This window comes from Theobroma umbraticum, unplaced genomic scaffold, assembly GCF_002168275.2.
Source record: "Theobroma umbraticum cultivar Fairchild unplaced genomic scaffold, ASM216827v3 scaffold_95.0, whole genome shotgun sequence".
NCBI lineage: Eukaryota > Viridiplantae > Streptophyta > Magnoliopsida > Malvales > Malvaceae > Theobroma > Theobroma umbraticum.
This window is the reverse complement of record NW_018397257.1, coordinates 10686813-10714161: the sequence shown is the minus strand read 5'-3', so window position 1 is coordinate 10714161 and position 27349 is coordinate 10686813. Positions and strand designations below refer to the sequence as shown.

Sequence of the window (27349 nt, the reverse complement as noted above, 5' to 3'; positions counted from 1 at the left end):
ACCAGGTGTAGTTCTTTTTTTTCATTAAGGAATGCTAATTTTTCAGATGGTAAGGGGTTGGGATGGATTTTAATTTCCGTAAAAATTTAAATAAAGACAAATATTTAGAGACGGGAGAGAATATAGCCTGATGGATCATTCAATGGTTTGTATTTTCCGAGAAAATGACAGTACTAAATACCATAATTATTATAGTGACCAACCAAGGCAAAGAAAAAATCCAGGATGAGTTGGAAAATTTCAGCAAAATTACGAGGGAAACCAGACAAGGAAATTGATTGAAAAGATGAGTGAAAAGGAACTGTTGATGGGATCCAATCAAAAGGGCAGTTGCAATATCATGTCATAAAGTAGATGGATTGATTAATTTCTATGGAAAACCTTGGACTTAACTCAATGTTTAACCCATGTCTTTATCTTTGAGATCATTATTCCAGCATCCCCAGGATTTGTTTCTATGGGTTTTGGTCCACATTCATGAATCCTAGTACATGACAATGTGCACTTTATTTTCCCCAATAAAAAGAAAGGGTTGTTGCTGCAATCTCTGTTCTTTTTCCCATGTAAACCAGGGATTGGCTGAGAGGGTCATCTCTTCTCCCAATGCAGAATAAAAACCCTAAGATCTGATGCATAGATACATGTTTCCTCTGGAGTTAACATAAACAAATTGTTTATTGCCAAAAGCAAAGAGCTGCACAGTTAATTTCTTACCTACTTGTAATAAAGAAAAGCAGCTCTTGATCATAAATATCTTCCCCAAACCCAAATCAGCAGAGTTATCCAGTGTTCTGCAAAGACATAGAGAATAATTAATAAACATGATATTCTTCTTGTATCTTTAAACCCCCCAACACCTACCATGAATGCTTTGCTCATTGCTTGTCTCAATTTTATGATTTTTAATGAAGAGATGGTGCTGAACCATGTTCATTTACCATCATTTATTATTATTATTATTATTATTATTGATGTATGGATTGTCACCTACAAACATTAAGAATAAGTAAGCTAGGTCTCCATAATTAACAATTGCCAACTTAAGGTTGGCGTAAAACCTGAATTTGTGAAATTGAAATAGTTTTCTTTTTGCTTTTTCATTTGATAATTGTGACTTGCCATCATTTCTCTTAATCCTTTGCCTTGACCACAACTTCATTGAAGAAAAACTGGGCCAACAGTAGGCCTGAGAGGAAACTGACCCAATACGAAAAGAGGCTGAAATGAAATAGGAAAGCCTAGAGACATTAATCTTCTCTGCATATAAGAGATTAGATATCCCAAAAAGCAATTTACATGCTTGATACAAGATTTACAAGTATTCAAGAAGAAGAAAATCCCAAGATTGTAGATGTGGGAAGAAACTTTGGTCTTCAATAAGGATTCACTGACCAACAAGATACCTTTGTCATCCAGATAAACAATGAATTGTGCTAATCTTTCTTTTCTGTAAATGCAAATGGGGGGAAAGGTGGTTCAAAACGAACTGTCAAATATCATAGCAGTAAAGCTCTTGAAGCCAGCCTGAATGATTCACGAAGATTGTGCCTGGATTGATCAAACTAAGCTATCCATTCTGAAATTGATTATTTCATTGTGCCCTGCAGTTTTGTCATTAGAATAGAAGATTCATGAATCTATTTGTAATATAACCTGAAGAGAAAGTCATATTGCAAATGTGCTTGAATCATGTGTATAAGTAATGTATTTGGAGTAGGAAATTCATTTTCAAAGACATCTAGTTAAGAAGCATAGCAATTCTTCGACTGCTGTTGTCTTTCTACGAGAAATCACATATGTAAAATCCATCCAAAGAGAGGGTTGCTCTGCAAATGTTCCAGCACTAAATATATGCCATTGGTAGTTTTAATAATGCATTCAGAATGATCAGCAGATTCACAAAAAGCAAGGCTCAGGAAAGAACCTTGACAGTGAATTGAGTTTATCTCAGGCCCCATCAGTTCCATTCCTTCATCACTTATCAATGAAATCCCTGATGAAGTTATGTGGAAAGGAAAAGCCAGAGGGGGAGATATTGGAGATTTTGCCACCTTTATAAACCTCTGACCTGCAAGAGAAAGGAATATTTCTAAGTGCATAAGAAAATGGATATATGAGATTTGGCTCTTGTTAGAAGGCGGTAAACTGGAAATAGGAATTCTATTTTGAGAACATTTCCTGAAAAAAAAAGGCATCTTGCATGTCGTACACATGGTTTCTTGCTTTTGTTTCACAAAAAAGAAGGAAAAACATAAAATAGGCATTAGAAGTTGCAAAATTTTATGACAAATGATAAGCACATGAATCTTTAAATAAGTATGAAATCTAAATTGAATTATTTAAGTTTTCCCAAATTCTAGGACACGAGCAAACACCATTCTTAAAGAAAATAGACTGGAAACGTAACCCATTTAATAAAAGCATCTCATTCCAACATGCAGAAGGAAAGCACATCCCAACATCTCCTACTAAACGAGTTCACTTATTAGGAGAATCATGTAAAGCATTGTGGCAACCTGATTTGGCTTCCAGCACCAAACGAGTGGTTACAGCATGAGCCCAATGAATCCCCAAAGCGGCAACAAGATGAGAATCATATCTTGTCAGAGTCTCTACAATCCCATCCCTACTCTGAACTGCACCAGACAGATATTCTATTTGTGTGAATAAATCGGGGAAAATATTTTACAATCTGATTATGCTATTTTACCTTGGAAAGAATATTGAGAGGCTTCATCATGGCTTTGAGATCTCACTTGGTTTGTAACTATAACAGGAATTCGTGAAAATTCAGCCAGTGACCTACACATATGTAAAACAAAAAACATTATCGGTGGAACTGAAAAGACAATTAACTCAAGTAAGAGCCACAAATTAAGAGGATGTGAATTTTTACTTAATGAACGAAATGTGCCAACTCAATGTTTGTTGTCTATGTACCCCCTGCTCATGTTCCCTGAACCAAATAAACCTGTCATAGCTCTCATAATAGAAAAAATATTCTGCAAATATTTCGAACTATCAGTGAAGAGGTTAGAGATGAAAAGAAGAGAAGAAATGCTATAAGACAACTAACATAGCAAGCTAACGATAAAGTTATATTTATCCCAAAAACACTAGAAGACATGCCATTTACAACAGAAGCCTCACCAGATAATGGAGGTAAGAATGATGGGCTTGGCAGGTTGAAGTCATTAGAATATAGAATTTACCCTGATACAAGAGCAGCCATGCTGTCAATTACTAGCATCTTCACTTGGTTTTGGAGGAGTGAAACTTTGATTTGTTGCAAACTGGGGGATAAATAACAGAACAAAAGATAGTGATGTTAATAAAATCTTGTTAAATCAGCATAGAAGTTCAAGCAATAATACATAATAATAAGAGGTACTTATCAGGTTTAAGTCGGTTTAGACATCCACATTCAAGGACTAACCTCTGGGTAAATTCAGAAAGTGATGATGGCCGCAAAACAAAAACTCTACCAGCCATCTGCGATACAAAGGATGCATGACCCTTTTTATTCTTAGGCAATAGTATAAAGCAAAGAAACGGGGAAGGAAAAGCTAGAAAAATAACATCCCACAGACCTCCTGTGCCATTTCTTTCATCTGAAATATTTCAGGAAAACTTCTCAATCCAATTTCTAACAACCTGACAAAGAGCAGATCTGTAAGTTCAAAATTCAGTAGTTTCTTTGTAAAAGTGAAGGATGTACAGAATTAGAAACCTGAAGATAAACAATTTTTGAGAAAGCCTGCTGTAACTACCTTCTTGAACTGAATTTAGATTCAACATCAATATATATCACTCGACCATCCAAGCCTCCATAATTTGTAGGCAGTGAAGCCAATAGCGAAAGCTTCAAACAAAACTGCAATTTAACCAAAAAAAAAACTAATCTTCGATTACTTGTTTCCTTACTAAAACATTCAACCTCAGATGCAATTACAAATAAAAAGCAAAGTTCAACTTTTCAGTTGAATAATAATAAAGGTCCTAGCTTTATTATGGAAAACCAATCAAAGCACCCAAAAGTTTTAATCTTTAAGAGACTTCTCAAACAACCCATTACTAAAAATAATGTAAAAATTCTTTTTCTTTACTTGGGTTTTGCCAATTCCAGCCGGACCAACTAATTCAGTTAAAACCCCAAATGGAATTCCCCCACATAAAGCTGAATCCAATCCTTTCAAGCCTGTTGGAAAATGGCCTCCCAAATGCTCGTTTTGAAACCGCTGTTCCATTAAAGAAAGTGCCTGTGAAAGACGAAATTAATAAAAAAAACCTATATATTTGTAGAATTTAATAAAAAGAAAAAGGACAAAATCCAATCAATTGAAGAAAAAAAAAACTTGTGTAAATTTTTTGTTTATTACAGTTTGATACGGTGGAGCAACGATCTCACTGATTTGCGATAATGCAGATCTTACTTCCGTCAATCCCACATCTAACAACTCCATTAGCTCAAATTCCGTTAAAGATAACGCGTCCTTAGAAAAACAAATCAAATTGATTACAACATATTACTCCTAATCATATTAATGAAATTGAAGAGCTTTAAACATAAACAAAAGAAGAGAAGAAAGAAAAACCTTGGCAGTAGAAATATTACGGGCGGCAAAGACATTGGCAATGGATTTGGGAAGTGGGATCTCGCTGATCAGCTTGTTCGCCATTTTCTCTTCGAATTTGATTCTTCACTTTCTTTTCTCTATTGGTTTATTTTTTTGCTGGTCTTTCCCGCCAATTAATGGGAGCTCTTAACCGCTCGTCGTTTCGGCTTGGACTTGTCTTTTAGAATGGGCTTTGTCTTTGCTGGGATAAACGGTCCGGCCCATTATTCTGGAGTCCGATATCTTATTTTTAATTTTCGATTTATTCCGGTAGAAATTTTTAAAATCATTCAAAAAAATTTAAATTAGTCTTTATACTTTTATTACTTTCAATTACATCTTTATACTTTTATTTTAAATCAAATAAATTTTTATATTTTTTATATAAAATCCAACAAACTCTTATGACTAATGATTGACTTCGTTAAAATATTATTTTTAATTATGTAGCATGACCTTAGCGTAGTATGTTAAAATATAATAATTAATTATGATGTTGTGTTTGATAATTAGTGATGACATAACATGTTAATTTGATATAATGGTATGATTTTTACTTTTCACATTAGTATCATATTAATGACATGTAGATATAAAATGATCAGTGGCATTTTTAGTATTGATAATTAGTTAACTATTAGTAATAAAGAATTATTTGACTCAAAATAAAAATATGGAGACTTGATTAAATGTAATAAACAAATAAAAATTTATTTAAATATTCTTGAATAGTTTAAAGATTTATTTGAACATTACGTCTAATATTAATCCAATTTTTTTGTCTACATGGCTTTTGAAGTGGCTTGATGATGTGACCATATAAGAGTTGATGTAATCATACGATTGTTATATTAGTTATGTCATGTGATCATATTATCAAGCCATGTGAACCAAAAACACGAATTGATATTAAATATGACAATTATCAATTTTTCATTAAAATTAAGAATTATTTAAACTTAAAAACAAGAACAACAAATCATAAGGAACCAAATTTCTTTAATTTGAAAAAAAAATAAAAATAAAATTCTGAGAATAACAATTAATCTTGGGTACTTAAATGCAAATTCTATTAAAGGATGATTTTGATGATCCAAACTAGTATTAATTAAATAAGGAATGAAGCAATAAAGTATTCTCAATTTCACACCAAAAAACCATTTGTCAATTTCACCTACTAGCTAGAATAGGATTCATGGCCTATGTTCAACATGTTGGAGGGAAGACTTATCCCCTAAAAGAAGATATTGTGGGCTAGTGACGGAGTCAGAATTTTATGTTCGGGGAGACGAAAAATCAAAAACAATGTTTATAAATTAAACAGTCATATAGAAATTCAATGTTTGACAATAATATAAAACAACTTAGATAAAAACAAATTCATATAAAAATTATACAAATAAATCTTGAAAATTATTCAAATGAATCAATCTTAATAATTTACTTAAAAGAATTAACTGGTATAATCATAAATAATTTAATAATGACAATAATCTCAATTTCTAGATAAACTTAACAACAAACAAAAATTCACAAATATAATAACAAAAGTCTCAATGGGAAGCACTATCTTACAAAATATTAAGGACTATTAATAAACAATTCAATGAAAAAGCAATTATCTAAAATTAATCACAAAAATTAAATACAATATTAATAAACAATTCAATAAGAAAGTAATCTCTAAATAAAAAACTTAATTGTTCACAAGAATCTAAGCAAAGAGAAAAGCATAACTAATTTGTGGGAAAACAATCAAGCAATCCTTAAATAAATAAGTAATAACTAACCTTAGGTGCTTAATCAAATTGCTTTCAACAAAAAATGACTAAGATGGTGAATCTTAAATCAAAATCATTAAATATAAATTATTAAATAGAGAAAACTTTTAAAATTAAAAATATTAAAAAAAAAGTAAATAAACCAATCTTACCAATTATCATGGTATGAAAATTAAGTTACTGACTAAAAGTTTTATACACAAAGAATTTGACAAGCAAAAAAATGTAAAAAAATAATTTTTTTTTAAATTTCTATAGCATTTAGTAAAATGAAAGAGAGCAAGTAGTAGTTATGAAGTATTGGAGAAGTGAGGTTTGAAAATAATTATATTGCAATTGATTTTATAATTTTTTTTTGAAAATGTAATTGGTTTTGCTTTAGTCTTATTAAAATTAGTTATTAACTAATTGTTGTGAGATATTTCACTAAACAAAAAATTATTATAAGGGTCAAATTATAAAATTTCAAAAAAATAAAAATATGTTAAAAATTTTTAAACTTTTTATATGGATGAAATTATAAAATTTCTAAAAAATAAAAGCAAATTATAAAATTTTAAAAATTATTGAAGGGATGAAATTATAAAAATTTTTAAAATTATAAATAAATTATAAAAATTTAAAAATTATTGAGGAGAGGGGGCGGAGGGGCCCCACTAGCCCCAAATCCGCTCCTCCTCTGACTAAGGGGGGTATCTGGGTTCAAGAGAAACTGAGAGATGCCCAGCTTGCTATTACCTTAACATATGTTTTTCAATACTGAACCATGGACATGATTAAGAGTCGTAGGGAATGGTCCAGTCTTTTACACGCTATTTTCAGACAAGTTGTTTTTAGTTTTCATATTGACGTTGCTTGTCCGCCAGTACTGTAGATATGGTCAGAGTTGGAGCCCACACATGAAAGCGACTTGCCCACCTTGTCCATCGGGTCTTGGGTTCTTCAAGGTGTACGAACAAGAAGAGACAATAGCAAACCAGTGACAGATTGGGACTGAACAAACACTCTTGCTGTCTCAGTGTTCGTCCTAACAATAGCTTGGCAGCTGACACCTGCCTCAGTGTTCGTCCTATCAACCATTACTCTATTGAAATGAATGACAGGATGTACAGTGGTCACAGCTACGAACTGATTCCCATCAAATGTCAAATTGCATGCAGAAGATATACCCAAGAATATTATTGGAAAGTGTTGGGTTAGTAATCGAATCAGGGTCTATGGTTACCTAGTCAGAATGTTTTTCAAACAACCTTGAAAGCGTTTTGTCCAGATCGTTAGAGTACTTGCGAAGACCATTGCTGCCAAATCTTCTGCTGCTACTGCTACTAATTTAATTTAATAGTTTCTCCTTTGTTTGTATTTCCTGTTGTCCCCATATCCTGAAAAAATCGCATTAATTATTGTTTCTGGAGACTTGTTTTACGGTCAAATTCTTTATCACCTATGTGAAGCTGACTAGTTGAAGTGTTTGAAATTCCATTGCATTTTGGCCTTTTAGAGGACGTGAGTCATCCATGGAAAGAGCTTACGCGGTTTCTATTGAGTTTTCAACCAAACTCATCAGCTTGCTTATATTGTCAGGTTCTGCTGTTAAAACCTAAGGTCACCAAAGAAGAAATACCAATTGCATAATCATTTAATTGCCAAAAGCTTGATTCCAAGTCCTTTGCAATGGGAAATTATCCTTTCCAATTTGAAATAGGGATCGAAGGGCGGACCAGAAAGTTCCATTGCTTAAATTTTCAAGATGAGAAGGACTGCCAATACAAGATCAAACTCTGATGTCAATGCCAAATCCAAGGTTTTGATGCAGCTTGTGCATGCTTCAAACTTAATTACCCTGAATGAGTCATTGAGAAAATGACAGACTTCTTCTGTCTAAACAGTTTCTGATACTATAGGGTTTGGGTGAGTTCAAGGATTTGAATTCAAACTGATGATGTAAACTTAGCTGGATCTGCCAGAACATATTGGTAGTTTCTTGTTTTTCCTTGAACATGCTTCAACCTTCAAGGCAAAAATCCCCATACAAAACATCACCACTTCCCCCCCTTAAAAGCATCATTTATTTGAACCTGAAAGGCCATTTGTTCTTGACCCTCTTTTGATTGCAACTCTATGGTAATTTATTAGCTGATAGCAAATGGGATGTGGATAACTTGGAACTTATCCTAGCAAGGAAGACAAAGAACATAACAAGTGGCATCAATTTCTGCCATACATACAATTTAGATTGGAAAAGGAAACAGTGTGACATCGTTGTATATCTCAAAGAAATGTCACTTTTAATTGGTTATATTTAACCATTGGGATGCCTTGTTTCAAAGTTTTAGTTAGATAAAGACCCGTTCATTAATTCCAGTTGCACTTTTTCCATATCATAATGCAAACAAAAGATCACTATTTTGTTTATGTTTCTCTTTGCTTTTTTCTTTGGTCTGTTACTTGTCATCTAATGCAGTCTGATGTGGCAGAAAAGGCGGCTGAGACAATTGTGTGGAAGCAGCGTAACTTGACTGGCATTGCCATCTTATTAAAATTTCACAGGACTAGGAAAACAAGTTCAGGTAACATTTGAAGCCTGACACATAGTTTGATTTGTATACCCAAAATTGCTGTGTGTGTGTGATTTTTGTCTTAATGCATAAGAAAAACGAGAAACAATGTTTTCTCTTGACTTTCCCCTCAGCTTGTGAAGGAAGAATTTTATTCAATGAATCAATGATGTAGGAAGGGGCCAATTGGACAAAGGGTACAAAGCAATAGAAGTAAAATCCTCCCCTCCTCCCCCTAATGAGAATAAAAGCAACTGTCAATATAGATAATAGATGTCAAACCACGTTTAAGCGTTGTCTCTTGTGTGCTAATTTAAGTGTTGAGTGCGTCTCTATTTGAAAATCTCTAACAGGTAATGGTACCATGGAGGTGGCATTGCCTTTGCTGTTTTTTTCCTTATGAAGAATATAAGACAAAAGGGTTCTTACAGGACAATGGCAGGATGATGGCTTTCCCTCCATTTCCCCTGTTCCATTGGAGGAAGCCAAAACATAATGTAAACGGGGGAGATAAAAGAAGGATACTCCATCATGTATATAACCAGGAAAAGAAGGAAAAGGGAATATATTGACAGATTCTTCTGAGATTCCGCTCAGATTGGTGTGAAGTGTAACCATCCTGAGTTCTGACTATGAGAACTTGCAAAGAAATTGTGCATTCATTACCTCCCTTGACAACTGCGCTAACCCCAACTGTACCTATTTCATTTTTGATTAGGGACACCTCCCTTGAACCCAAAGCATCCGTTTAACATGGGACACCAACATCAAGGCCCATGGCCCAAGGCCATACAACAAGTAGGCAACTGAAGTAAGGACTAGGAAATATCGTTTTGTGCACCTAGTTGGCTGCCCCCTTCAGAAAGTATTTGCTCTATAAATTGAGCTATCACCACCCTCTTCAAAGTCCTACTAATTCCCTTGCATTTCACTAAAGTTTCCCGTTCCCCTTCCCCTCTTTCCTATTCCTCCGCTTAATCTCCCCTGTTCTTCTTCATTATAAGTAAATTGTTGGGTTTTTTATTTTTTTTGTTTTTCTTCTTTTGTTGTAAAGCTAAGACTCTGCTGGATCCCTGTTTGTATTAGTAGAGACCGTAAATTACAATCCTCGCTTGTATCTCGATTTAGAAGTGTAAATGCATCTCTCTTTTTCTTGCATGACTCCAATGTTCTCTTTTTCTTCTTCTTTGAAGTTTGATTAGATCTTGATCTGTTCACTTTCTGTCCTCATTTTTCTGTCCTGTTCTATTTTCTTACTCTGTTGCTTCTCTGTTTTCTCTGCAGATTAATCTGTTTCGATATCGATGGCGACTGCATCTACTACTCCCCAGAGGAAGAAGGACAGAAATCTTCCCCCCAGGAGAGGTCAAGTAAAGGCTCAAATTTTTGAGAGCGTGGCCAAGACTGTCGTTTCTGCAGCCTCAAAGGCGAAGCAGGCACTGGGGAAAAACAAAGGAGAAGGCAGTGATGGGAAGAGCACCTCCTCTACAACCACAACCCCACCGCAAAGTGGGTATAATTCTGAAGGAAATGGTGACATCTCTTAGCAAAAAGGCCATTTGGGTTAAAATCACCTTTATATCCTCTGTTTTTCGTCTCAATTCTCTGAATTGTGATATGTATTTCGTGGTTCTGAAGCCCTTTCCCCACATATTTGTCTAAACCGGAAAAGGCGGTGTCTGTATATTCTAAATAGCTAGGCTGTGAAAATCTGTCATTTTTTATTCAGATCACAGCTTCTGTCTTGGTTTCTAAATTTGGAAAGTTCATGTTGCCCTACATTAACTCATGTTTTTGTCAGTTAGGTGTAGGGGATAAGAACCCATGTAAGTCTTTTAGTTTCTATTTTGTCAGTTAAGCCCTCTTCCATAGTTGTTTCTGCCAGTTTTTGAAGGGAGGTGATGTTCATGGAAGAGGCCTGGTTGTATCTGGGGGGGTTTGTCGTTATGTTTTTGGTTGTACTATAATGTAATATGATAATGAATTTCCTATGTTTGCATATGCTTCTTGTTCCTGTTCCTTTTTTGGGACTTGATTTGCAGGGTCTCCAGACCCAGAAATTTCTGCAAATTTTGAGTTTCAGATTCTATTCCCCTTACCCAGTTTGCTTTTTGAGAGATGGGACCAGCAATGTTTGAAAAAGTTGTGAATTTGTTTTGAAGGTTGGCTGCTTTTTGTTTTCTTTTGCATATAATATTCTTGGGTGCGCAAGAATAAATAAATACCCTCAATTTACCTGTGTTGAAGGGATCTCTTCTTTGTTGAATTCCAGGTTCTAACCCGATCATTTACCTCCATTGCCTAATCAAAAGAACAAAACAAGAAAACAGATCCAAGATTCTCAATATGACAGAACTTACGTACTTTGTGTATGAGACTGCTATAGCAAAATTTCAGCTTTTTACGTGAGTGCCAAGAAACATCCTGGATATGGGGGGATCAGGCCTACGGGCGACCGCCATCTAGCCGAAATTTGTTTGACTACTACTCTACAAATGACAGTTACAGCTCCACCAAAAACCAAAGCTTCCCTAGCCTCCAAGGTAGAAACTGAGAGTCAACTAAGCTTCCAAGCCCATGGTTTCAATTTTTTCTTGATAATCCACTGTCACACGCAGGCATGGGAAGTTTATACAGATCTTAGAGTCAATCTAGTTAATCATAAGCATCATCGTTTATCTTTTTGCCCAATAGCTGATCCATCCCTGACTCAACACCTCATCAAATTTCTTGATACTCGATGGAAGGCTGTATATATAAAATTAATGCCGCCTCCCTTGTTTGTTGGTATGGTGTCGTGTTGGGGCATTTTAACACAAATTGTGCTAGGATTTGGTCGTTGACACAACGAGATTGCTTCCATCAGAGCACATATTTCCATGTCACGTTTAAATATAAGTATGTCAGCAACTTACATTATAAAAACAGGGGAAATGGTTTGATTACTTTGTGGAAAAAGCACAGGAGAATTAAGATTAAAAACTGCACTTTTAAGTGATAAGCTGCAATAATTTAATCAAGGGATGAATTGGTCAGAGAAACCTTCGGCGTGCGTAGCTCTGTATCCATGATGCTGCCAAGAAACAATTAGAAAGAAAAAACAAAGGGTTTAGCAGACGTTCTGACTTCTGATAATCAAACTATCAACAAAGGCTGCTCTTTTTTCCCTTGTATCTCAACATTTTGCTTAGAACAATTCCTTCAAACAACTTCGTATCAATCATACACAAATTTAAGCTTCATTGCAACACAAAGAAATCATAATGAGTCACGTTCATGAGAGAAGAACTGTGCTTGGTGATCACGTGTTTTGTGGCTGTTTGCAGAGGGTCAAAGTCTGCTACAAGCGAAACCCAATCCAGGAGCAGGTCCTAATCTACTAAACAGGTAATATGGTCGGCCCTTTGCCTGGCAACTTCCCAGATAACAAAAGCCTAATGCCCGTACACAAGAGGAGGGGTGGGGTCGGATCTTTAACTTTCTTGCCTATCGAGCCACTTCTAGCCAGTTGTAGACTTTTTGCACTTTGGCATCACTAAATTCAATGAAAACGAACACCTTTTAATTATTTCTGATGGCTGCTGCTGCACCAGTACAACGATTTATGACCCTTTAGGTGATGAACTCCAGCTAAAGTCCACTTGTTTTTCGAATTGGTGCTCCAATTCTTCCACTGATGAAAACTAGTACTGTGACTCGTTCATGCTGCAATGGTGCCTGGTCGGTGTTCTGAGATGAATGCCTGGCATCTACTTCTAGGTAATTCTCCAATCTCTGCCATTTACTTCCATTTGCAAGACTTCCCAATGTCTTTGTGGGCTCTGATGGTTGTGGACCCTCAAGTCAAGTCACGCCCCTGGTCAAGTTTCTTTTGTCCTCTTGCGTTCCCAGGCGTGAAGAACAGCCATGCTTTTGCTCTAGCTTATTATAACAAGGTGCCAAAAGATAAGAAAGTGCAACGGAATTAACCCCATGAACATATCGTGACATGAATGTTGAAGCACTAGTAGTTTTTTTTTTAATAATTAAAAAAAAAAATCGAATCTATTCTTTAAACAAAAAATTATACAATAATCAATTAATCAAATACTCAAACACGTTAAAGTACTAACAGTTGAATTTGATGTAAATTTTTTTTAATCTCTCACGGGATTTTTATGAAAGCCGATGTTTTGATCTACAAGCAATGGTGTGCAAAACCACCAAATATGTTTTTGAGATTGTTCAATGATTTTGGTATGTTCTTGCAATCCTAGCTAGATACAGTGCAGCTTTTGCAATTAATAGACTTTCGTTTCATTTTTCTTCATCTTCATTGAATTTTCATTCTGGTCCTCCCAAGATGCTTGATTAAGGCAGGGTGGTTGATCGTCGGTGTTGTGAGATAAATTCGCACTAACACTGAGTGTAGTCTTTTCGTGACTCCATCCGATTTTGTCATCGAATTCTTTTGAATTTATATTCGATACATTAACATTATGAGTATTTATATTTTTAAAATTTTATTTATTAATTAAGAACAACATTTGATTCAATAATAATATATAAAATTTATACAAATAACAATATATCAAATAGAATATAAATTTCTTAGGCACATTCTTGAATTGGGAATCTTAATTTTGGGTGTTGTCTACTCTTAACTTTCACTTTCACTTGCACATCTTGCTTGATATCCCACCAGCTTGATTACCTACAATAATGGCAGGGTTAAGAGTTTTGAGTGCAAGCATAAAGACAAGGTTATTCACTCGAAGTCTTTAACTAATTATTATTGTAATAAAATGGTTAAATACATAAACAAGTTTCGAATTATATCAAAAAAGTTAATTTAGTTTTTATTTTTTTTGTTACATTTAAATAAATTCTGAATTTTTATTTTGAATTAAAAAAACCCTTCTCTTTAATCATTGACGAACGGAAGTTAAGAAGATGGTTTCAATTAAAAAGATAGTAATAAGTTAAAAACTAATAATAATCAGTTAAAAGCAATTAGGTTTTTCTTATTTTATTTTTGTTTCAAATATCTAATTAATAATTTTTAAATATTTGAATAGATTCAAAAAACTCAATTCTTAATCAGTAATTTTTGACATTATGTTATTTGTTATATGACAAATGATGTAATATAAAAAATTGTTAATCGTATAGTTGATTAACGAAAATTAGTCAATGATTAAGAAAAATAGTTTATTTGATTTAAAATAAGAATTTTAAAAAATTATTTAAACATAATAAAAAGATAAAGACTAAATTGACTTTTTCAATATAATTCGGTAACTTATTTGATTATTTACCTTATTAAGATTTTAATCTCTTCCACGAAATATTTTATTGAAAATATCCTTTCTTGATAAATTACCAACAAGTAAAAAATTCCATTGAAAATAAATTTTTTATTTTGTAGCACGACTCTGACTACTAAAAAAAATAAATTATAGAAAATTACCCTCACATACTAAAAACAAATACCCAAAGATTTAATCCTTCCATAAAATTAGCTAGTTTTTTTTTCTTTCTTTTTTCGAATATTCGAATTGTCCATGGTTTATTGACGATGATGTCCTATTAACATCATATAGATACATGGTTGTTTAGCTCTGGACTGATTGTTTAGATTCAACAAATGTTTGAACGTCCAAGTCAATCAAACATGACATTGTAGGGAATTAAATTACCTAGTTTGTTTGTTTCCTTACATAAACCAAGAAGTTCTCACACTTTTGTCTTCTTGCAATTAATACGGACGCGTTATTTTGTGTCCAAAAAGCTCGAGTACCCCACACGTTACATTTGGAAATGTTGTGCTCTTAATTACTTATCAATACTATAAGCATTTAATTACAAAAAAAAAGCATGAAAAGAGTTACTTTAATTATAATTTTTGGAACATTGATCCACCCATGCTTTACTTATTGTGTCTAAACTATGCTCAGCCGGCCGTGTTTTTACTGTTAAACTTAGAGTTAAACCTGAGACGTAAAATTAGGAAAAGTTACCGTAAATAAATGCAAACTTAAAGATCTTATCGTTGATTTTTTTTATATTTTTTTTATTATTTAATCTTATTTCTTTTCCTGTCAGATTTTGCCAGACATGTTCAATTGTCCAACCTAGTCTTAAAAAAGCAAAAAAGGTGTATAGGAAAATGGAAAAGAACCTTCATTGTCGGACCAGGGACACTTTGTGACCACCTAAAAACACTACAGACGACGGGAGAAGCAGACCAGTTAGCTTGCATGGTCCAACCCTGTCTGGCTTAATTCGAGTAGGGCCACCGCCCACAGATTGTTATAACCGGTTTTCATAATAAAAAGCCAAATTAGAAACTAAAATTATATAAATTTTCATCAACTAAACCCTAATAAAAGAAAAAAGACCAAATACAAACCATAAACCAAACCTTTAATACCTGGTAAACAAGCGCAGTCTATTTTTCTTTTTCTTTTTTCTTTTTTTTGTAGAATGCAAAATTGATTAATTAATTAATGCTATAAAAATGAGAAACTATAGATCATGGGGCGAGACCAGTTAGATTCGGTGGTCCAACGCTAGAGTGAATCCACATTTTCCTGCCAAAATTGAAAAAACCGAAATCACAAATTTAATTCGGCCCCCTAGTTGTTCCATTCCTAGCCAATGAAACAGTTTGCTTAGTTTATTTATTTTAGCACATGTGTTTTTGACAAATTGTTTATGGGATCCAATCAAATATAAAGCTTGGAAATTTCCAAGAAGATGATGAGATCCACCCAATTTACTTGCCACCCCTTCTAGAAATATAGATTGATGAATGATTAAACAGGGAAATTGCTTCTACATTTCTTGTCTTGGGAAGGAAGTTCATTTTTGTGAAATTTTTGGTCAATTTTCACATCTCCCCACCTCTTATTTATGCTCAAATCTAAGAATTTGAAGCAAATTATTTTACTTTAAAAGATAATGTTACTTTATCATTTATAGTTTAATTTAAGAGATTATTTAATACGATATTTACATTAAATGTTTAATTTGATATTTGAACTTTTGTTTCGTATATTAATGTAGTCCAATTTTTAATATCATTAAGAAAAATCGTTGATGTGTCCAGCAACTGATTAAAAATTGACATGTGATCAAAAGATGCCGTATTATTATCCAAGCTCATTTGAATATATATGTGTTGCGTGTTTGTTTGTCTTAAATTATAGAGTTTAAATGTGACATTATCCCATCTTCGAATATAATTCATCCTATAATCATATTTCTAGGTGAAACACTGTGAAGTATAAATCCTGCGAGCTGGGGGTTCGGAGGCTGTGGACCCTTCGGACCGCCGATGTTCACACCAGTTAAGTAAGCTGGTCGAGCCTCAAGTTCATGCATGGTTACACGCAGTCCATGGGCCACGGACATACACACATCTGTGGGTTCATGGTTCACACCAGTGACCACCTCCTCAGAATATTTAAGATGTGACATAAATTTGCAATTGGAACTTTACCAATGCCCGAGTTTTTAAAATTTGATATTATTTCTTTAATTTTATTAATTTTTGAAATCCCAAAATTATGATAGCTCTACATTGAGTCATTTAATTCCAATGATTAATGTTTACTTAAGCTAACCATATTAAATAAAAAGGACCAACTTAATACTTCATAAACACTTTTGAGTGAAGGAGTAATGATCTTTTACTATCATGAAATCTTGTTATGGTTTCATCCTAATCACATAAATTTGACTCATAATAAATGATTAAAATCACTTTAAATAATTCAATTTGAATTTTTTTTATCGATAGACTTAATCAATTTAGTTTTTTTTTATAATTATAGTCTTATTAAGTAGAAAATCAAATTTAACCCATTTAAGATATTTAAAATAATTTTTATTATTAATTATGAATCATAGTTATTTTGTTAAAGTAAAATCATATCAAAGAATCATGATAATTATCAAATAAATGAAAATCATTATTCTTAAAGGGAATACTTAAAAGAAATTTTATTTAAGCACGTGTTAACTTCAGAGAGTGCTTGGAAAGGTTGAACAGCATTTCTAAAAGGGGTCTGAAATTGTTTATGCGTGAGCTACATGTATGAGTGTCTTATATTTAGCTTGTGTGCAACTCATGGTCAAACTCTAGTATTATTAATGCAAACATTAAATGAAATTTTTACCTTAATTTTTAAGCTTAATTTGTATCTTATTTTAGATTATAGAGTTTAATTTTTGTTACCTCAATAATTTATGAATTGATTTAACCATTTTTTTCTTTATTTAAAAAGAAATTCACGTTGGAAATTAAAATCCTCTTTTTATCTCTGATGGTCCACATTTCCGTGCCTTATTGAGGAAGTAAAGCCACCTAAGAGTCCAAGACCATGGCTTGGATTTCTTTATATACACCTTTGTTCACTTCCTCTTCAAACTCAACAAATTTCTCTCCCTCTCTCGTCGTCGCATTCCCCTCTGTAAAAAATTCATACTCTGTTTTCTTTTGAAAAATCCCTCTTCCACTTCTTTGTTTCTTTAACTATTCTCACTCTTTTTGTTTCAGAAGCCTCCAAACTAAAGCAAAGAAAACAACTATCCTTTTCTTTTGCAAGGACTATAAGAGAAGCTTAGCTCCATAACCCCTTTCCCCTGTTTCCTTCCCCTGGATTCCTCTGTTTCTTCACATAACTTCTTCTGTTGTTACCTCAAGAAAGCTTCTAAAGACTTACCAAGATGCTTCAACAGGACTTCCCACTCCCACCCAAGAGAGGCCAGATTAAAATCAGGATTATCAAGGGCCTCTGGAAATCAGCTGCAAATTTTCTGTCGACGGGTTCTGAGAGAAGGAGGGCGAGGAGGGGAAAAGGAGGTGGACTTAGCTCAAGCACAACAACCCCGGGACATGCAACCCCCAATGATTACAACTCAGATGGATCACTCGACTCATCGGGTTGAGTTTTTTTCTCTATGATTTTCTGTATAGGGTCTGATTTGTTCAAAGCCAGGCTATTTCTAATGCAGACCCTGTATGATTTTAGTCTTAGAATGTAATATTAGCCTTTCTATTGTAAAAAAAAGAAAAAAAAAGCTTGTAAATATTCTTCAAAAAGAAAAAAATAAGATGCAGGTGATTATATACCTCTGTCTCTGTTTTTACTTTTCTTTTTAGTCTTTCCTCTGTTTTCATCATGGTTTCGCTTTTTCTTTCATGTTGATAATCAGCAAATGATTTCCATGCTGACTGATAATCAAGAAAACGAGCTTGGGCTTATCCATGCTCTCCATTTTCCTCGATGGGTCAATCAATCAAATCCGATTTTATGGCAACATGAAAACAAGGTAGTGTTCTTTTTTGCTTTCTATGTACACTCCAATATTCTCCCCCTTTTTCTTAATCCCAATCAAAAGGCCTCTTTCGTTTGTCTTGGCAGCTTCGAATCCCCCACTCTTCTTTCTTTCAATAATTGTTCTTTTGCTATTCTTGTCAAAGAAAATTTTCAAAAGGCCAATCTAATTACGGTAACGAATATTCTCTTCTAAAAAGTGCAGTTATTTTTTTTTTTTACTAGGTCGCAAGACAGTCTGTTAGAATATCTTTGACCAACGTTACGTCTAGTATTGTGGACTGCAACAGCATTTCTTTTGTCACGTACACGTAAAACTGATTATGATGACTTGTAAGTGTAAAAATCGAGAACCAAAATAATTATCATGACTCGTAAATATAATCGTGCGATTATGTAGACCGTTATTATTTAATTAAGTTTTTTCATATCATGGTAAAAGTAATAAATTTTTTTTATCAAGATGGGATTAATTAATAAAGTAAATGATCAGCATTACCGTATATGTGCATGAATAAAAGATAATATTAGAAGAAAAAACGAACGCGCTTTTGAGTGAATCCTTTTGGCAGCTGAGTAAGAAGTTGTCTCAATCACACTAACATTGATACTCGAACCAAATGTGGAAAATATAGACAAATTTTGCAAGATTCACACGATAAGCAACAAATCCTGAACGTCACCAACCCAATTCTATCATCGACGTTCCTTTTCAAAGATTTAAAATCGATATCTCCAGACATGACATCGCAGACTCGAGATTCGAAATATTTGCATTGTTGCAATTGACATCGTATAAATTTCAGTGAAAAATAAATAAATAAATAAGAAGAAGTATTTTTTTTTCTTTTTTGAAAGATTAATTGAATTTATTTTTTGACTTTCGATACAAAACGACAGAATGATTTGGATTTGGCACAAGTCAATTTTACGCGTGATTTCTCCTAGTTGAAGCTCGCACAAGTCATCACATTCAACTAACAAATTCCTTGACATTAACACTTACTAATAATTATTTAATTATAAATTTCAAGTCAATTTGCATCGCAATAAACTAATTATCTCTTGATTTATTGTTTATTGATTTGAGAGAATGAAATCTATCGATTGTCCCAAACTCAAAATTGATTTATTTATTTTTAAATCATACCCAATTTTCTCAAATATAAGAAGGTGTATATATATATATATATATATTTATATATCGTAATTATTTAAATTTATATGATTTTTTCGACGTAAAATGCTTGAAAAATGAAAACGCGTTTAAGAAAAAGAGATCTAAAATAGGTCACAATGTTAGCCATTACTTTTTATTTTGATATGTACTTTCAAATTTGGGATAGGGTTAGTGTTGTGTTAAAATTTCTATATGTATGTGCCGCATCCCTTTTACTTGTGAAAGCAATTGATGAGAAAATTACAACCATTAGGCAACTCCATGGCCTACCACTGTGGTCTGTGGCCAGCTTTCTTCTGCAAGTAACATTCTTAATTAGTATTCACTGCCCTTTCCAAAGAATTTCCAGTGGCGGGATATACTTTAACTAAATGAAATCTAAAGGAAAATAAGATAAATTTTAATTATACCCTTTATAATTTTAATTTGTTTTCTTTAATTAATATATTATGGATATTATTTCCTTAAATTAATACCCTTTGGGTTAAAGTGTTAATTTTTATCTAATTAAATGATCGAAATACTGTCAATTCAATATATTTAAGGGTGATTTTATAATTTTTTCAAGTAAAATTAATAACCTAAGTCTTTACAAGAATAGAAGTTATCTATAGAATTGAAAACTAAGAAAAAAAATTATTCAAAATTTGTACATTGAGAAAACGTAATCATCATGACAAGTGAGAAAAAATTGAAATCAGGAGAAATATAAGTAAAACTTACGTTTAAAAAAGTTGAAAGGAAATATGTACTTGATATGACAATTAGTTAGACTAAGATTGTGGAGGAACATAGTAATTTACAGAGTAGAATTTTCTTAGTAGCAGAAACCGATAAGAATTACATCAAAATCATCATGAATTGAGATGATTTCAGAAAAAAAAAATTGGGATTGTTTCACTTGTAATGCAAAGAGTATCCTCATTGAAAAATTTATTTGAACTAATCAATCCTATCTTGAAATATTTGAGTCAACTTTAGATCTTTTGCCTAATTCTTGAATAGATTTGTCAATTTTATTGTCCCCACACGTTGTGGAGTATGAATGTAGTTGACTATTTGCAGTGTTGCTCAGGGTTGGGAGATTAAATTTTGTTTTTTTTAAGCTTCAAAATGAGTTTTTATTAATTTAATAATTTATACAATAAAAATAAACAACGAGTTATTCGAGAAATTAGGAGAGACCTCAAAGAATTAGTTTTTAGAATTTTAGGATTCGCACATTTGGTTCATGGAATTTTTGAAATTAAAATAATTTATATTATTTTTGAGCATTCAAACAAGATTTAAGAGACTCTTTTAAGTGTTGTGATCTTTTTCTTCAGTTATCATGAACCAAAGAAATTTTTAACCCTCTAACAAAAGAATTTTTGCAACCCCATGAGGATCTTGTTTATGTAGACATTTATTATCAAATAGTTGGAAATTAGGGCAAGGAGGCAGCCCATGAAGGGAGCATGTGGGTCATTCTACTACCCCATTTGTCATGACAGGACCAGAACCAGTGGGGTGATCTCAGAACCTTTTTTTTTGTGTGTGTGTGTGTTTGAGAGAAAAACCATAATGGCATAATCCAATTGCTCAAAGGAGCTTGCTTTGGGACTTTGATTTGAAGGATTAGCCATCATTTACTGTAAATTCAATTGGAATTTTTGTTCTTAGTGATTTCCTATTTCCTTTTTCCTGCAATCTTGCATCTCCTTGTTCATTTTCCTTTTCTTCGGCCTGCAACATTAAGAAGTCGGAGCCATGGTTCCTTATAGCAAGCTTTGTCAAAAAGCAGAGGTCTACTGCAACTGCAATCCACTTCCACATACTTGAGTCTTAGAATATCTATGCAGACTCAAGAATTTCTTTCATATTTCTTTGGTTCTTGGGAATTTCATTCAGCAATTCACACGGTAACATCATTTACTATATGTGTTTAGTTTCTGCAGTGTGAATGGAACTGCCTGCATCCTGTTGAAGAGTCCATATTTTGATTACTGCTTGTATGAATCATAATCTTTTGGGGTACAAAATTGCTTTGTATAGACCCTTCCATAATCTAATTGCGAAACTTCTTAATGACCCATTTTTCCAAATCTGTTTTAGTCATAGAAAAATTTGACTTGAAATTTGGTTCAAGCGAAACTTAGATAGAAGTAGTGGAAAAGGGTCAAAAATAACTCCAAAAAGAAGCTTCCTATGATGAAAAACTGGCACAAAGTGCCGATAAGTTGCCACAGAGACTTGTTTTCTCCAGTCTTCGGTTCTAGGTGATTAGGTAACATTGGTCAAACATTGCCCAGGGAGAATTAACTGGTGGGAGTAAAACAGGATTAATATTGATAAGTTTTGTAATATTCTTAGATGTAGGGCTCCAATTATTTAATCATTGTTGACTTGGGATTCAATTATTTTTCACAAAATCTCATTCTTGAATTGGAATGGTATGCTCTTCTCATGTAGTGGTCTTAGAAGCACCTGATTCACTCCCCCCCAAAGTGAATCGATTCCATGTACAGCTCAGCAAACCTCAAAAACTTGGTCACCAAGAAAAAACGGAGCTTAATCCCCACAAACAAGTCTTTGCTCTCTTCAAAAACCCCTGAGCTGCACTCCAAAAATCCTGCTTCACTCAACCTTCTCTCACCTCTCAACACTCTCCAATTCCCAACTTTCTCTCATTTCTCTTTTCCTGCTCAGAAACAAAAAGGAAGAAAACTCCTTTTTTTTTTTTGTTTTGGCCTTGCAAGAAGCAGAGGGATTCAACAGCTTCTTTATATTCCTCTGTTTTGCTCTTGTTGTGTTCCTCTGTTTGCTACCCGAATCTATACCTTCATACCCGCTTGAACGAAATGGAATTCACTGCTTCCAGCGCCACCAAGAAGCAAAAGCAAACCCTCCCTCCAAGGAGAGGCCAAGTTAAGATCAGAATCTTCAAGAGTGTCCTCAAATCAGTTTCTTCACTAGCATCGATGGCCAAGGCAATGCCCAGGAAGAGGGAAGAAAGTGGTCCAGACCTCAGCTCAAACTCTACTCCGGCTGCTCCAACCCCAACTGGCTACAATTCAGATTGATCATTAAATTGAATTGTTGATAATAACTCCCATATCTTTTGTACAGGGTCTAATTCTAATTACAGGTGGCCTTATAATTTTGCCTTCTTTTCCCTTTTGCTTTTTGTTCTTTCTTATGCAAGATATTGTAGATTCGATATACAGACCCTGTATCATTTTTGATATATGTAGCATACTAGATAACCAATTTTGTCCAATAACATTTATGTATATATTCTTATACGAACTTCCTCTTCTTTAATTTCCTTTTTCCACATCTTGGGCATCAATAATAAACCGTTGGTGATTCACTGAATCTGCTGTCTGGTGCAACTACCACCAGCCCTGTCAATATCCATTGCTCAAAAGAAGTTTAGGCTTCTGCTAATAAGGGCAAGGAATATATTTGTTATCGAATCTCAAACTTTGTACCCAAAGATGATCAGAGAAAAGAAAGCATTTTGCCTTTTTTTTTTTTTAATAATCTGTTGGACCATCCTTTGAATGAGACATGTCGTTATGTTTGCTCTGCTGTGTCTCAATTTTTGACTGGATAGCTTCAATTTCCAAACCCCACCACCTGGCTCTCCGCGAGTGGTTGAGGTAAGTTCAAACTAAAATGCCCACAAGGTTAACCTTCAAAGTCACCGTATTCTTCTCGGGAAAGCAGCATGACTGCTAAGCACACGTGAAAAGGAACAGAAGTCATATGATTCAGCTTTAACAAGATTGTCAAGTATGAATGCGGGACTGACACTTTGAGGGGGTTGGAATATGTCTCGAAAGAGTACGTTTGACTCTTTCTTTGGTGGTTTACATTTTCACTTTGAATGCATATGAACAGCTAAGTGTTGTGGATGATAATGCCTTCCCCATATCAGTCCAAAACAAGTTTTAGCTTATCAGTGATTTCTCCTAAAGTGACTACCTCAGGTATGGCCCCCAATTTTCCTTTTCAAAAAGTTGGTAGCGAAAATGTATTGAGATCAAACTTGTCAATGTAAAAATCGACCTACTATGTCAATTTTTTACTATGTTTGTTCTCATGGTTGAAGTATTTCGGTCGATTGATTTGATGAAATATGCGTCATATAAAGAAGATATACGAACAAGATAACGATGATGAATTATTCTTATGTAGAATGTTTTTGATTAATTTGTGCAATCAACGGGACTTACCTTCTTTTTTTTTTTTTAATTTTTCTAAGCTTAATTTGGAGGCAAGACCAAGGATCACCTTTTCATTTGATCTTGCCAAGCTATCAACTCTCATGCAGATATGGTTGTTTTCTCTGCAAAAAACTTTGATTGGTACTAACCCCAGATTGCCCATTACCCTGTTTGAGGGAGGAAGTGCTGCTTCTGATTTCAGTTTCATTGGATCTATCTGCAACTTGTGGTGGCAGAGCTAGCTATGATCTAATAGCTGGCAGAGTTATTTCACCCAAAAGAACAAACAAACAAGCTTTAAAGGATAAAAGGGTTTGAATTTAGGAAAATTTTGACCAACTTCTAACATTATAATAAGAAAATTAAGTGTGAAACCAAGCTGTCTTTGGTCTTATTTTTCTAATCAAACCAAGCTTTGGTATGCATTAGCTCATCTGCTGACATATATGAATTGGTCATCTTTCTAAAACTGTTATTATTGCTTCTTAAATGAGATTAATTTAACACAAAATCTTCACCTGATTCATTTCATCCAGACACAAAATCTTTTGTACTTTGTAATCTCAAATAAGATGAGATTATAGTGAGATTTAAACTGTTTCTTTCCCCCCTTCTGTTCTTTACATATATTCCATGCATTTGCATAAAGCAAAAACAAAGATGATTAAACCTTTTTCATTGCTTATGCTTTGATACCTAAATCTTGCATTCTCAGAACTTCAACACATGGATGAAGCTGTCCCAAGTTTCCTTCACTCTTGGAAAATCTTTTAAGAATAAGAAAAACTTTTATTGTTTCTTAGTACTTGAATGGAGTGAACCTGGTTGTTCAATGGGTTAGGAACAAGTCATCTTCCCCACCCCAGAGGACAAGATCCTTCATCCTTGAAGATCAAACATGGCAATGGATTTTTACATGGAATTGCATATTGAATTTGTACCTTTTCCACAGCTGCTTTTTCAGAGCATGTAACTTTCATAATTCTTTGAAGATTGGGACTGATCTCCCAGGTGATGTTACTCAGTCAAACAAAACGGTGCAATGAATTGGAATACAAATTGTTAGACATGACCATAGAGTCAAGAACTGGCTAAGTCATCTGGTTGCACGCTTGGCCAAACTAACTTAGCCTATTTCATAACCAAGAAAAGTCTCCAAAATAAATAAAAAAATAGTTTTTTGGAAAATTGATATTTACAAAAAATTTGGTTTTGTTTTGGTTAAGGACTGAGGTTGACCTAGTTATCTCATGTCCCATATAGCTCATCCCCTTCCCCATATAGCTCATTCCCTCCAAAGAATAACAATCTATATAGCTAATTTAATTACATAATTAATTTTCTTAATAAAGACAAAATTCCCAAGTTTTATATGAGGCCGTCAAAGGGGTGGAAACAGATTCCTTCTAGAAATTTGTAAGATTATTTTCCCACATGTGCATTTGAGATATTGTCATGCTTCTAGGTACCTTAAAATTTTTTATTATTATTTTTGTTATTATTATTTTTTTATTTAAAACCATGGTGGGATGTACGTGTTAATGTTGCAAACTCATATTTCTAGAAGTTAATGTTGCTTTCTCACTAAGCAAAAAGTGATAACTTAATTTATTTGTTAAAAGACTTTATTCATTCCTTTGGGTTAATTGATTAAAGACTTCTTTTTTTATTTTTTTCAGCATATGAGTCATTGACAGCAAAATTAGAAGAAATCCATGTCAAAGTCAACCAAATTCGCAAAGTCACAAGCACATGATTTCAATTACTTAGGTTTTCTTAAGAAAATTCGTCCATAATTGTATAAAAATGAACGAGGTATAATCTGTTAATATTGTATTTATATTTATCATTGCCGTGATCTCACTGATTTAATTTAAAATTTTAGTCAACCGTTGTAATCACGTTGACAAGTTTGAAATATGAACTGCGATGACCTTTTCTTCTCTTTAACATCTCTTCAATTTCGTAATGTCATGAACACATGAATTGTACAATCATAACTAATATATTAGGTTTCATGGCACATTAAGTTAGACTTAGCAATTTCGTGTTTCCTTGTTTTAATTGTATCGTGTAAATATTGGTTATTAACAGTTATACGGATAAACACGAACACAACATAATTAATTAACCATATAAAGATTTTAAACATATTTACATTTACAGATACGTTTAATGTACGTGTAATATAACGTGATAAGATAAATATGTTTATTAAACGTGTAGAGTTAAATTTTATTTGACATGATATGATTAAAATTTATACAATTATAACATGTTTACATGATTAACACGATTACCATGATTAAATTAAAATATTTACAAGTAAAATATAATTTTATTATTTGAATTTACAAACAAAAACTATATATAATAATATTTATCAAATATAATAAAATTTAATATCAATAAATCTTAATCATCATAAAATCATTCGTATTTATATGGATCAATAAATTGGTCCAAACCATACACTAAACTTGTCTACTCGATGTATGAACATGATTAAATAATTAGATAATTAACGAATGACATGGTATATGGATATATGATAATACGATTAACTAATTGTGTCATAGACGGGTTAAGTTGGTTTGATATGATTAAGACACGAGTTATTCATATCTACATGCTGAACACACAAAACCCTATTAACCTAAACCTAAACATACTTAAAATCTATGTTAATACAAAATTTTAAAATCAAGGTTAGACTAAGCCTAAACCCTAAATTGTTTTTTTCTTACCCGAAGCCCAATCTAAGCCCAATTTTGCTCAACTCTTTGAAGCCCAAGTAGTTGTAGCATCTGGTATAAGAAAACTATTCGTGGCTCACCCAATGAAACTGTGGGCTCATTATATTTTTTTGAATCCAAAATTTGGATGGAAAGGTCCACTAGCCTGTTCGGCAGGGCGAGGCGGTGAGGTGGGAGGGGGCTCCCACCGCACTGGACCCCCAAAATTTGAACTGTACAAGGGAGGGAAGTTTATTACAGATTCATTTTTTTTTATAGTACAAATGAAAAACTTAGTTTTGAAGGACAAAAGTTATTAAAATTTAAAATTATTTTTATTGACTACGGTACAATTTAATGGTATTTCTTTTAATGAAATTAACAAATATTATACTGAAATTTGATATACTTGATAAGATATGCATGCTTATAAAATTTTCAAGAGCCCTTTACGTGCCTTGTGTAAGATTTGAAGTCAGTTGTATACTTATTTTGAAGTACTTATAATGACATTCATTTTCACTGTCATCGTTGTGGTCGATCATCTTGCTTCTCTTCCTCTAAAAGTGCTTATGGTGACATTCTTTTTCACTTAATCCAACAGTGACATTATCATGGTCGACCATCTTGCTTCTCTCTCTCTAAAAATGTTTATAATAACATTCTCTTTCACTTAATTCGATCTTATTTTCGTTGTTATCGGTCAACTTAAATATTTTCATAAATTTTTTAAAATATATTGAAATATTCTCTCTACTACCTTTTGTGCTAAATTTAAAGAGGGAAAATAAAAGAGTTGCAATCTTAACAATGTTTAAAAAAGAAATGCACGATATGAAGAAATATGAGCAAAAAAGTCTATTTAAAATAAATAAATGGATTTTATTTTTCATGCTATTCTATGAGAGTTACATTTTTTCCAGGCTATTGTCCTTGTAACCAAACGAA

At 33.2% G+C, this 27349-nt stretch overlaps 2 protein-coding genes across 3 annotated transcripts; one reads left to right on the top strand and one right to left on the bottom strand.

Annotated features, from left to right (window-relative positions):
• Positions 1 to 1178: 1178 nt before the first annotated feature.
• On the bottom strand, positions 1179 to 4721 carry RAD51B (DNA repair (Rad51) family protein). 2 transcript variants are annotated; one of them, XM_021423149.1, is made up of 12 exons: positions 4596 to 4721; positions 4380 to 4493; positions 4107 to 4259; positions 3771 to 3874; positions 3591 to 3654; positions 3437 to 3492; positions 3213 to 3293; positions 2897 to 2956; positions 2711 to 2802; positions 2517 to 2636; positions 1925 to 2068; positions 1179 to 1601 (listed from the first exon to the last, which is right to left on the bottom strand). In XM_021423149.1, exons 1-12 carry the CDS (start codon positions 4677 to 4679, stop codon positions 1558 to 1560), a joined length of 1116 nt encoding a protein of 371 aa, XP_021278824.1. In that variant the 5' UTR covers positions 4680 to 4721; the 3' UTR covers positions 1179 to 1557. The 2 variants fall into 2 exon arrangements, with proteins under 2 accessions (XP_021278824.1, XP_021278825.1); XM_021423150.1 differs by lacking the exon at positions 4107 to 4259.
• A 5125-nt stretch (positions 4722 to 9846) lies between these two features.
• On the top strand, positions 9847 to 10951 carry LOC110412628 (uncharacterized). The gene is made up of 2 exons (XM_021423220.2): positions 9847 to 10084; positions 10237 to 10951. The coding sequence occupies exon 2, from the start codon at positions 10257 to 10259 to the stop codon at positions 10497 to 10499; it is 243 nt and encodes an 80-aa protein (XP_021278895.1). The 5' UTR covers positions 9847 to 10084; positions 10237 to 10256; the 3' UTR covers positions 10500 to 10951.
• Positions 10952 to 27349: the final 16398 nt, after the last annotated feature.

Excerpts from the sequence above, each read along its gene's own strand:
- RAD51B (XM_021423149.1), bottom strand. The coding sequence starts at position 4,679 with ATGGCGAACAAGCTGATCAGCGAGATCCCACTTCCCAAATCCATTGCC. Across the intron at positions 4,494-4,595 it reads GTAATATTTCTACTGCCAAG|GACGCGTTATCTTTAACGGA; the intron begins GTTTTTCTTTCT and ends TGTTTTTCTAAG. Across the intron at positions 2,957-3,212 it reads ATGGCTGCTCTTGTATCAGG|GGAACATGAGCAGGGGGTAC; the intron begins GTAAATTCTATA and ends TATTTGGTTCAG.
- LOC110412628 (XM_021423220.2), top strand. The coding sequence starts at position 10,257 with ATGGCGACTGCATCTACTACTCCCCAGAGGAAGAAGGACAGAAATCTT.